This window comes from Chanodichthys erythropterus, chromosome 1 (genome assembly GCF_024489055.1).
Source record: "Chanodichthys erythropterus isolate Z2021 chromosome 1, ASM2448905v1, whole genome shotgun sequence".
In the NCBI taxonomy this organism is placed as follows: domain Eukaryota; kingdom Metazoa; phylum Chordata; class Actinopteri; order Cypriniformes; family Xenocyprididae; genus Chanodichthys; species Chanodichthys erythropterus.
In genome coordinates this window covers 23,046,732-23,059,885 of record NC_090221.1, presented here as the reverse complement: position 1 = coordinate 23,059,885, position 13,154 = coordinate 23,046,732, and the positions used below count along the sequence as shown (strand labels likewise).

At 36.0% G+C, this 13,154-nt stretch overlaps 2 protein-coding genes across 2 annotated transcripts in view; one reads left to right on the top strand and one right to left on the bottom strand.

Annotated features, from left to right (window-relative positions):
- Positions 1-714: 714 nt before the first annotated feature.
- ube2d2 (ubiquitin-conjugating enzyme E2D 2 (UBC4/5 homolog, yeast)) lies at positions 715-11,776 on the bottom strand. Its single transcript, XM_067390701.1, has 7 exons — positions 11,546-11,776; positions 10,274-10,337; positions 8,440-8,471; positions 7,993-8,070; positions 7,521-7,626; positions 2,843-2,936; positions 715-1,887 (listed from the first exon to the last, which is right to left on the bottom strand). The coding sequence occupies exons 1-7, from the start codon at positions 11,567-11,569 to the stop codon at positions 1,842-1,844; spliced, it is 444 nt and encodes a 147-aa protein (XP_067246802.1). The 5' UTR covers positions 11,570-11,776; the 3' UTR covers positions 715-1,841.
- A 168-nt stretch (positions 11,777-11,944) lies between these two features.
- The window catches only part of ppp3cb (protein phosphatase 3, catalytic subunit, beta isozyme), a 123,606-nt gene continuing 122,396 nt past the window's right edge, over positions 11,945-13,154 (top strand). The window contains exon 1 of the mRNA XM_067390689.1: positions 11,945-12,105. The gene's annotated coding sequence lies outside the window, so the exon portion shown is untranslated. The remainder of the gene's footprint in view (positions 12,106-13,154) is intronic.

The window sequence follows — 13,154 nt, the reverse complement described above, 5'->3', positions numbered from 1 at the left end:
TTCGTAATATATAATGTTTCTTAAACAACAAAACCTCAACTGGTATGCGTAAATTTATATTGGTTATAGGTATAAATTTGTTTCATGTTTATGTCTGTTTATATGTAGCACTGTGGCCCTGTGAGGCACGACATTTCATTTCATGTTGTGTTGTAGCGGAATGACAATAAAGCTCACCTGTCCTTCAACTGTACGTTAATTTCAACCTGAAAGATTTGAGTGAAAAACGATTTGCAAAAGGAATTGAGGCACCTTTAAGCAGTCAGTCCACAAGACTTCGTATTGAAAAACAATGTCTCCAAACTACAAAGAACCAAAATATGAAATAAATCAGTAAATAATTCAAATGTATTTAATTTTGTAATAACCCATAACATAACTGTAAAACATTTAATGCAACCTGCTTGCAAAAACATGCTGTAGCTGATAAAATCATTGTAATTAAATATTGCAGAGTAAATTGCACATAGTACATCAAATAAATTCAGTCACTTTAAATGCTATGACCCTCCAGACCAAACTAAGGAAAAAGCTCCTATATAAAAAAGAAAAGAAAAATAAATTATGAAAAATTAAAAAAAAAAAACTTGCAACTTTAAGCAATCATTGTTTTTGATTGCTCATCTTTTTAGATAGAAAACAAATGTAAACAGATCAATGAAATGTCTTTCAAGACCTGTTCAACAAATACATAAGGGGAAAAAAACAAACAAACATGCAGACACAAAGCATTTCAGACTTTAGTAATCATTTTATTACACAGTTTTAATCAACACACAAAGCTCAACGAGCCCGTCAGGAAATTAAATATACAGAAGTTTGTCTGTGAGGAGTTTGTGTCCTCCCACCCAGGGACCCAATCGAGTCTGGCTGAACCATGTTAGCATCTAATTCAACAAGAGCAAAAAAAAGAAAAAAAAAAAAAATTCCAACCTAAGAGTTACAAGGGTGGGTTGGGGGAAAGAGGGTTTAAAAAAAAAAAAAAAAAAAAAAAAAAAGCATTTTATAGACTTCTTTAAATAACTGGTCCAAAACCCTCCATGATGGTGAATGTTTGATGTTTGTGAAGTTGGTCATGGTTAAAGAAAGGGGTAGAGACAGTCTTTGCAATGGCAAATGGAAACAAATTTATTTTATATTATATATAAGTACTCAAGTCCATTAGAATACTCCAGAGGAGAAGACAGGAGGTCCATTTTCCTTTAACTGCTATGATTTTAAAAGAATTCCTTAGATTTTATACAAAAGACAGCCAACATACCCCTCCCTTCACTGCAGTAAAGAAATCAAAAACGAAAGGAAAAATCTTCCTGATCCAATGAACAGTTGGAAGCCCAGGAAATGGAAATGAAAAAGTAAACTGTAAAAAAAACACAAACAAACACATCCCTCTATGTCCAGACGATCACAAATTGCAGGGAGAAAACAAAAAATATAGCCCTCCCTTCCCAGTTCTTAAAAACAACAAGGAATGCTTTTAGAGCCATAAACATCGTCTACAGCAAAATTTATATGGACTGATCCTAAGCAGTGGGTCGTTGCTATAGCAACGATGAAGGTAAAGCAGGAGCTGTGGAGTGGAGGTTTGAATTTGGGGAGGAAAAGGGGATACAGTTGAAATTTCAGTATGTACACCATGGCTGCCAGAGGGCTAAGAGTGGGGGGAGGTGCTCTGGTGAGGGGAGGCGTGGCTTAAAGAAATCACTCCAATGGAAACCAACAAGATCTGTTTTTTTTTTCTTAAGCTTTTTTCTTTTTTTAATCTTTTGAACGTTCAAAATCTCCCCTAACCTTAAGATGGAGAGGTGTAATTTTCACCCATCATAATTCTAACTCCAAAACTACATTGCATACTTTTGTGTCCATTCCCGAGCTATTCTGTTGTACCTGTGAGGGAAGACAAATAAAGATATCAGCATCACATTTTAGAAATAAATTTGCATGACACATAATAGGTAATGCAGACTTTGCAAAGAACCTGTTGTTGTAAGATGTGGCAGTCAACAAATATACTGGATTTAAACATTGGTGCGGGAACGTATATGGCCAAAAGAAAGCTGGCTATTTTTGTGCTCTGACCAGGTGTTTGTGAAGTACAATCAACTTCTATAAAGATAGATGAAAATGTGATTTGATCCCTTTGACATGTCGACTTCCCTCTTCACATTTTAAAGGAAATTTGGAAAATGTTAGGCATCACCGGGAACAAACATGCTATTATAAAGGAACTCGTCAGAAATCCCTTGAATTCTTGTAACATGCTACGGTCTCAATTCCTTTTTCCACCAACATTTTCCAGTAACAGTAGTTCAAAACAAAAAAGATCTAATACGAGTCTGCTGGCATTTAATACCTTTTTTGTTGAATTTGATTAAACTAAATTGTCCTGTTCAAATTATTACACCCAGCACAGTCTAGTTTGGATAAAAGATAAAAGTTTGTTGCTTTTTGAGCTATTGAAACCTTTTTTAAAATTGTAGCAAGTTGAAAATATTTCCACTTTTGTTGTGGCTTTACAAAGCTCAGCAACAACAATAATAAAAATTATATATATATATATATATATATATATATATATATATATATATATATATATATATATATATATATATATATATATATATATATATATATATATATATATACACGAAAGACAACTTCAGAGTATCAGGTGGAACATCCCCAGGGAAGAAGAGAAGTGACAAATGTCAAAACAGGAAACTGCATAGACAATAACATGGCTAATAATGCAAATGATTGCCTGACAGCACCTGTGGGGAAGTGTGTTAGGGCAAACGCAGTGTGCATGCAGTACTGATCTAGTGCACAGGAGGACACTCACTTTTCCCTGTCAGTCTTGTAAATGCGGGCGATCTCGGGTACTAAGGGGTCGTCCGGATTGGGGTCACACAGCAGGGAGCAGATGGACAGGAGAACTGAAGGGCAAGAGAAGAGAAAAAAAAAAAAAAAAAAAAAAGTAAAAATGCAAAAGGCACTTTAAAAGAGTTGTTCTTGTTTAAACAGCTGTCATCTAATATCAGGACACTCATTCCTTATGGAATAATTCCTTAATATTTAAGCATCAAAAATCTGTTACAAACAGCTCAAACGTACATGAATGAACATTTAATCTATATAATTAGAAAATGTACTCTTTTTTTTAAAAAAAAAAAAAAAAAAAAAAAAAAGCGAGAAGCATCAAATTAATCAAATTTGGCTCAAGCTGCATTTGTTTACATTTAGACGCTAAATTCAGTAACTCTAGGGCTGCACACAACTAAATTTTTCTTCTAGATGAATAGCAGTTGTTTAAGCCATTAGTCGACTAATCGCACATTTGTATTCAATTTCTTAAATATATACAGAGGAGAATACTAAACCATAAATGTTATACTATATATTATACTAAATACTATATATTATTACTATATATTATAAATACTATGTTATACTATATATATTATACTAAACCATAATATATTAGGCGTCATATAACGTTATTCCATGCTCATGCGCACACACAAAACTTGCCTCAAAGCATCGGCAAAAGTAATGATTATTAATGTGTCGGGAAAAGCAAGGAGTCATTTTAATTTTTTACTAATAAACTAGTGTTTTCTGAGTCAGTGTCCCTGCAATGATGAAGGTGCTCCCTCACAATCTCCACAGTATAGATGCGAGAAATACACCTCTCATACGGATTAAGCAGAGACGATTTCTTCTCGATTTGAATTGGTTAATTTAAAAGTAGACATTTCAAGCCTTCTATAGATATTATTTTTTCTTATGTCTGAGGCAAAAAGCATACACACTGAGTTTCGGTTCATTTTTGTGATATGCTCCAGTTCACGGAAGACCGAGATGACAAAGCACAACCAGTTTGTTTTCTTTATTTTACAAAGGCACAACGTTTTCTTGGTATTGTGAGTTTAAACAAATAAAAGTAGACCCCTTTCGAATGATGTATTACACTTATCTGTATGACAAATTTTGTATTTTAAATTGTTTCTGCTGTTGTCAGGAACAAAAATGCAAGTGAACTCTCCAACACCTCCATGTCTTGCAGTAAGCATGCTAATACTTTAGCTTCCACACAAACACTTGAATATAAGCCTAATAATAGCGCACATTTAGGGGCCCCCTAGTCAACTATTAGGGGGCATCCCTAAGAAACTCACTGAAAAAAATTGTCTAACATTGCGTTCTCTAGCTTTTCTTTTGCTCATGTAAAGATGCAGATTTTGAGTTTTAAACTAAAGAATCAGATTTTTAATTCCTATGCAAATATTCATATAACATCAATGAGAAAACAGCAGCTCCTCACACTCCCACCACACAAGGTTCTTTCGTTGTACTTGTAACAAAATTCCACTACCAACAGGATTTGGAGTACTTCATTATTTAAAGCAGTTCTCACAGTACTATGAATATCAAGCTTTGAGAGGGCTTGAGCGTCACAATTTATCTTTGAATATTTTGTCTATATTAGTGGTGTAGTCAAAAGTACAAACTTCAGTACTTTAAAAGCACACGGAAGTGTTTGAAAGCAGGAGCGGGAGCCTTTGAAAGCAGGCGTCTATCATCGAACCTGCCGATAGATCAGGGATCTACACTGCGACTATTTGCTTTTGTGACAAAATAACTGTGCGCGAATGTGAAAAATATATTTAGGTGCATCGGTGCAAGTGACGCGATCAATATTCACGAATAGATCAATAATACAATAGCAATAAAAAGCACAACTCCCAAAATGCATCTACACTGAGCAACAGTTACGTTTCATACTGTGATAAGCTGCTTTTCATGCCTTCATTCAAAGACTTTGCTTCAGTCAGCAGAGGAAAAGACGTGTGCGACAGACTACACTTCAAAGATTGTTTACAAGGTGAAACGGGTATGACTCCGCACTTTTCAGACCATCTCATGCTGCTGATAATTCCAAATTAACTGGAAATACTACATTTGGATTATCATAAAGAAGGTTGGGCTTGGGGCAAAAATGGCACCAAAAATGTGTAGCAATTGTTTGAATGGTGGGTGAGTTTATTATTATTCTTACTGAAAACAAACAACAAAAGAGTACAATAACAAACTTGCTTAAATATGCACTTTTACATTTTGCTTTGAAACCAAATCTTCATCCATATTCTTGTCAGTCAAGAGTGAGGCAAAGTGAGGTGAAATCTGACTCCTGCTGCGACTCTCATTCGGCTCACACCGAATTAAAGGATTAGTCCACTTTTAAATAAACTTTTCCTGATAATTTACTCACCCCCATGTCATCCAAGATGTCCATGTCTTTCTTTCTTCAGTCGAAAATAAATTAAAGATTTTGATGAAAACATTCCAGGATTTTTCTCCTTATAGTAGACTTCAATGGGCACCAAACAGTTGAAGGTCAAAATTAGTTTCACTGCAGCTTCAAATTGTTCAACACGATCCCAGATGAGAAATAAGGGTCTTATCTAGTGAAACCATCGCTCATTTTCTGAAAAAAAAAAAAAAAAAAAAATTGAAAATTATTTAAGTTAACCAGAAATGCTCATCTTGAACTAGCTTACTTCTCCTCTATTTGAATTCCAGCAGTGTAGACACTGCTAAACGTATTACTGCCCTCCACAGGTCAAAGTTTGAACTAATTTTTATATGCAATATGCTAGTTCAATAGTATATAGCAATTAGTTCAAACTTTGACCTGTGGAGGGCAGTATTATGCTTAGCAGTGTCTACACTGCAGGAATTCAAATAGAGGAGAAGAAGTAGTGAGCTAGTTCAAGATGAGCATTTCTGGTTAAAACAAATTTTTTTCCAGAAAATGAGCGATGGTTTCTCTAGATAAGATAACATAAGATCCCAGATTATTTCTCATCTGGGATCATGTTGAACAATTTGAAGCTGCAGTGAAACTAATTTTGACCTTCAACTGTTTGGTGCCCATTGAAGTCTACTATAAGAAGAATAATCCTGGAATGTTTATCAAAATCTTTAATTTCTTTTCAACTGAAGAAAGAAAGACATGGACATCTTTGATGACATGGAGGTAAGTAAATTATCAGGAAAAGTTTATTTAAAAGTGGACTAATCCTTTAAGCAGATGCGTTGAGTTAACAACTATAGTGTCTGTTCTCTAACTGAACTAAATTATTTTTATTACTATATAAAAAAAAAAAAAAAACAACAACGGTGGGGGCGGTGCTCATTGGACAAGTGATGTAACTGGTGTTGAGGCTAAAAACCAGGAAGTGCTCCTAAATTTGACTGTGCAGCTATTTTTTTTTTTATTATGAGCACAAGTGCTCCTTAAGGACCTGGTATACTTCAAACAAAGTTCTTTTACGTTCTTCGTTTAGTTGTAAAACGAATTTCGAAATGCGTGACCAGTGATATACTGTAAACGAACATCTGACGCCACCCACACTGCTGTGATCGACTTTTAGATGAATATGTACATATGTGCCATGCACTTTCTTCTCAGCAACAAAACAAACCCAACAAAAAAAAGAGAAAACAGCAAGCATTTATTATAGAAAGCATAAAAAAAAAACATGATCATAACAACATGGGTATGTTAGCACGAGCTCTGCAAAGTAGCACTCCAGTCACGTCACGTCTTCATATAGCACTTTAATAGACTGCTTAAAATCAAGCAGCTTTACAGTATCAAACATGAAAAACAGTGTTAGTGCCTCATTTCATCAGAAGCACAACTTCATTTTGTACTATAAGCGGCTATCCAGTGTGTTCATGTTTTCACCCACGGAGCTCTTACCTCGACGAACTCAAACATGCGCAATGAGTCAAAGACGCGTTCCACGTGAGTGAAGGTGGAGCCTCAGCACACACCTCCTATTACCTTATCATCACTGACCAATGGTAGTACGAAGGTGTTTTGCAGCTGGAGCGAACTTTTCCTGAAAGTTCGCTTTGGCAAGCCATTTCGAACTTCCAAAAAGAACACAAAACGAACTTCGTTTTGGCCTGATTTTGTTCGAAATGACGTCACATCAGTTCATTCTTCGATTTCGTTTGAAGTATACAGGGGCCTTTAAGAAAAACATTAGCTTAGAGCCCTGTAGACGCCTGCTTTCAAACGCTCCCATTCACATCTGTGCAAGCGCTCAGTGAAGAGCGTCACTGATGTCCATTTACAACACGTTTTTGAAGCGTTGATCATTGTAGCCAATCACAGACATATCTGAGGAGCATGTGAACACAATGGCCAATCAGAGGTGTTTACAAATCCGCTCAACAGCACCACATTTTTTAAATTTCAGTACCGACTGGTACCGAAGTTGGTACATTTGACAACACTAGTCTATATATTAACTTAGGTTTTCAGAATTCTCCAGAACACCATGTGGGTCCATATGGAGGCAACCCAATAAAAACCCAATTAAAAATCCATACAGGCTTGACCATGGGAACACGCAGGTTGAGGCCAAGAAACAAACGTTTCTGGAATTAATTGCCGTAATAAAGACTTTGAAAACTGATAGCTAAAAAACCTGGGGATGTTTTACCTTTGGAAATAGTGAGTGCCGGTGACCACTGTGACCTCAGAATATCCAGACAGATGCTGCCATTGCTGTTTATATTTGGGTGATAGATTCTTGTGGTAAATGCAACCTGAGAAAGGAAGGAGACAAACATAAGCACACAAAAAACACCCTTTTCAGGCTAAACAGTATTATTACTGCCAACACTGGAACAGTTCTTGATTACTGTAGAATGAAATCCAAACAAACACTGGCTTACTTGAAACAAATGATTTAAATACATTGACAAGATGGATCTGCATTCAGTAAATGCATATGATATACAGACATGATAAGCTGAATTATTTGAATATATGGTAGGAGGAAAAACATTTCCTCATGTCATGCCATAGAAAGTAAAGGTTGTGAAATGAGGATTCAAAGAGAAAAATAATTAAGCAGCACCTGAGAATAACAAAAACAGAACCTGTGTCCAACAGGTATGGACATTACTGACCTTTGGCGGTTTGAAGGGATAATCTGTGGGAAAGTGTATGGTCAAGAAGAACACTCCACCCTGGTAAGGACTGTCGTTCTGCAGGGTAAACATTTTAATTGGAACTAAATATTTGTTTGTTTGCTTCTTTATAGTTTAACACCATGCCAACTACCCCAACAATATTCATTGTGAGAAAAAAAAGTGAAATATAAAAAGTAAAACTAAACCTGGTCTAACTTAATTAACAATCGTTTAATATATATATATATATATATATATATATATATATATATATATATATATATATATATATATATATATATATAAAATAATAAAAAAAAGATCAATTGTCAATTGATTTTTTTTATATTTACTCAATATTTAAAAACAACAATATTATTCTTCAAGTTCAAATGACTTCTGCAATTTGTGCTACTATAGGTGTTACAAGAAACAAATACGTACTGGTCCCATTATCGTGGCCTGCCAGTGAAACACTGAAACAAGACAAACAGAGATGTCAATGAAAGCCTATATCAGCCACATCGTGTTTCTCTTACATTCTTAAGTTTTTCTAAATCTCGAAGATATACAATTCTCATTTGCAATCTCAGAATCAGTCTTGTCTGAATTAAGAGCCCACTGAGGTATACAGTACAAAATATGATGAAGCAAAGTCTCTGAGGCACTAAGTGGGTCAGATGGTTGTATGATTCATAGTTTAATAAAGTGGCGGCTCTTTTGAGGGAGCTATATATGCTGTTTGTCAGTTCAAATAATATGTCATCTTGTGGTTGAGCCTCACACTAAATATTGATGAGCACATCAATCACAGGGCACGCAGAAAACAATCAGACAGGAAAAAGCACTGAGAGTATGTGATTGAAACCACTATGACATTCAGTTCCTTTAAGTGAGAGTCACCATATCGCCGCTGTTGGGCGGAAACCCCGTATCTCCACATAGTCTTTTTTTTTTCATAAGTCATTACTATTGGTCACTACTGTTGCTGTTCTACTTTACATCGGTTTGTTGGTTATGCAAACATGATTTAAATCAATGTAAAGTATTAAATAGAGCTTGAGGCAAAACCTCATAACTCCATTGGATCCTTGGATATCATAACTCCACCTCAAGAATGAAGTGCTGCATGCACTCTGGACCGTCTCTGCTCATTTGCAACTGAAGGGTAAATAAAGAACTTGCTCCCTATTTGCATTTATTATTTTTCTTTTGTGTTTGTGTTCTTATTATAATTGCACTGTCTCTGAAGCGGACCTTATTTACATTTCACTACTGGTTATATATTCTTTACATAATTGTGTGTGACAAAAATAAAAATCTTAAATCTTAATGTTTTATGTATTCCAGGAGTGGAGAAGAGTGTCTTAGTCTAGCATTTGTTGTCGAGTCATAGCCAATACCATTTTAAATAGCATTTCAGCCAAATGAGCGGACGCGTAACTTCAAAAAACGGTATCATCTGAAAGTTGATGAAAACGTAGTGTGATGCACTTACTGCCTCAGATGCGGCTGTTCAAAACACGCATATTCGAAATTCTCGTAAATTCACTAGTCAAAAAACCTTGTAATTAATTTTGAGCATGATTTTGTTCAAATGTGGCTTTATATATGTTCAGACACTCACATGTGTCATATTATTAACAATATCAACTTATCAACTTACTTTTAATTATCTAAAAAATAGTGTTTTATTTCCCCATTTCCTGAAAAGTAGCATTTCTGGAGATACATTGTTTCCATCTGATAGCGACAATATACAGCCAATTGTAAAAAAGGGGGGGGGGGATAAATCATATCTATGCTATACTCCACTGTGTTTAATAAGCCTGCAAAAAATAGGCAACTAGTTGTTACACCACAACACATCAGTATTTTTCCTTAATTTGACATGCATACTTACAATACAGGATTTAGCTCTATTCAACAATATTAAGCTTTTTTAAAAATTTTATTCATTATCAGTTTGAATGAATAGGCTCATGAAATGTTGTCTTTACATGCAGGAGGTTGATGAAGAACTTAAAGATTTATTGTTCTGGCCAACATCTCATTACAATAATAAACATTATGAAAACAAAATTTATTTTTTGAATAACATGCACCGATGAATAGTCCACAACAAGACCAGGAATACGGATTAAAAGCAAGTGCTGAATTTGTAATAGTCAAAGCAGAAATCACTAGTGTTTATATTCAAAACACCTGTAAATTGAATGGGGAAAATAAACGTACACTAGTTTATTGAATACATTGGAGGGGAAACTGAGTTACTTACTGTCATCCCCTACTGGGCCTGCTGAACACTGAGCAGGTGGGTCACGGCCCAAATCATGCAGCTCCTGCAACACACCAAAATCAAAAATGAAGGTTAAAAACTGCTCACCCATCATGAAAGCTCTGCATCACCTGTCCAGATCCCCTTCCTGAAACATCTGCAGTGCACGTTGCTAACAATGAAGCACCAAAATGAAACTGAGAAACTGACACAGAAACTAAACACTGCAAATATCTGTGCATTTGACAAAGTTACAGTAAAATACACCAAACAAATGCACTGGGTGGATGACTAAGAAGACAATAAAGAGGTCAATATCAAATCAGACATAACAGTCAGTGTAATGGAGTTATTGCTGCTGTAATGACATGAGAGGAGACCACAGCTTATGTAACATTTTTTTCGGGTTAGTATGTTCTACTGAAACCCGAGAGAACTAAAGCCTTCAAAATGCTCAGAAAAACACAACAAGGGGTCTGAAGTGTGAATATGAATGCTTTAGACCACGTTCATAACGCCAATTTGCTTGCGCCACGAGCTAACCTCAAATATCCTGATATATAATGTGAGTTTGGCTTAAAAATCGAACAGATGGACTCGAACACCAAACATATAGATGTTGATAAGGACAAAAGGATATTTGACTATAATAACTGCCAATATAATCAGAAAATGACTTAAAACACATGAATGCGAAGGCAAACTGATGGGCCAGATGCCTCTCCCTGAGCGGTTAGCCAGTTAACAACCCAAACCAGAACGATTTAGATAAATGCAACATAATCATACTGTACATTAATATATTAATAGTAAAATACAGTGAATTTATGATGTTGCGGTGGATATAAACGATCTTTGGTCAAGGTTTTCAAACGGGCCTTTAGCATTTGCTGCTAAGAAATGTTAGCATGCTAACACGTTATCAGGAGCTAACATTAATCCTCAAGTGAGCCATTGCAAAACGACTTCAATTTCAATTGATTTTTTTAAGTTGAAACGCAAGGGGAGAAAAACATAAGTTGGATATAAGAAACATTTTAGATCAATCTAAACAGTTCAACGGAGGGGCGCTAGCTAACAAGCTAACCATTAGCCCGGACCGAACCGTCGAACCGGGGTAGTTTACTACACTTGTCATCCCACCAGCGACATACATAACAATTTTAACTTCTAAGTAACAGCCCTTAAATCGCCTTTCCGGTGTAAAAGAGGAAGGATGGTGCGTTTTCGATGTGGAATAGGGCAATGGCGCCCGTGACTTCCTTCTCTTACCTTGTGGATTCTTTTCAGAGCCATTGTTGTGTTGTTACTGCTGTCAAAAACACACAAAACCAGACTTATACTCGATTAAAACGGCGCTTCTTTAATTTAGACGCGGCCAGTCCCTCGGGTGTCGTAATAAAGGACGCCTTGGGGTGATAATTCAGTCGGTGTTTTGTGTGTGACGAAGCCGGTCGGTGTAATTTGAAGGCGAAACTGAAAGGTGGTGCTGGTAGAGGTTCGGTCCTTCCTCCTGCAGCAGCGGCAGCGAGTAGCTACCGCATCACGCACACTGCGCTGCTCTAATCAGATCCTTCCGCCAATGGACGCAGTCGCCGAGGACAAATTGCGCGCTGACGCCAGTTGCTAGATAGTGCTGTAGTGAATCACGACACTGATGCAATAGCGTTGCCAAAATGGCGGCTCGCGCTCAGTGACTTTAATTCTTATTGAGCCGAAATGAAAGCCTGTGGTTAAAAGCTTCCATTTCGAGCTACAGACGAGCTTTATGATCAGCTCAGAAATAGAATGGAAATAACTAGGAGAATATATGATCTGACGAGATATTTAATGTAAGTGGTGTTCATACGACTCGAATTCACATTCAAATGAGGAGAACAGTTTATACAATTTCAACATATAACAACATAACGTACATCGACCAGAAGAACTTTCACCGTCGCGGAGGGATATTTGACAAATTAATGTTTTATTGTGGCAAAATATGAGATTTTCGTCCATTGATGATGGAATGTGTGTGAAACTAAGGTTGTGTTGTGCATAAGTTTTATTAGTTAGCATTTATTTATTTATTTTCATCAAACATGCCACATTAATTTGTATGAACTTTATCTGTATATTTTGTAGGTTTAATTTTGTACATAATATATAGCATTAGCATTCCTGTAGACAGTAGAGCATGGAGTCATGGCCGTAACCACAGACAAAGACCCCTTCCTCCCACCCCATAATAATTTGAAATGGCCAAATTGTCATTTGATTTTCTTGCTGCTGTTCTGCACTCCATTACGCACCGCTCTATTTGTTGTCTCTGTTTGTTAGTTAGCGTTCTAACCCTAACATCGCTCGTCACTGTCAGAATGATTGAGATAGCCAATCAGATAAAAGAAGGCGGGCAATACTGTTCACTGAAGACGATGCATTTAGTTTTAATGGTGAGAGTGCGTGGTAAGATGTAAGTAAACATTTAATATTTGACCACTGTTTTACGATAGAAATGTTAAACGACCCACAGTTATATCCAGTAATGTAAACTACTTAACTTTATTAAGTTTAACCGTTTTGAACTGAAAACATGGTAGGCTATCATGTGCAGTATTTATTCATGTAGGCTATAACTGAATGTGACGGGACGAGACCAGAAACATTTCATGTTTTCATATTAGGCATACGAATAAGATTAATTTACAAATAGTTTTTGATTAGTTCATACAATTACAACTAGAACTCCTATATTCTTACTTATTTTTTCTTTATTCCCTTAAATCTCTTTTAATGATTTAATTATTTAATTAACTTAAATGAATAGACCCCCCCCCCCATTCTGATTAGACTTAATTTGATGCATTCTTTATTTATTGTCTCACGCCTTTGTTCTCAT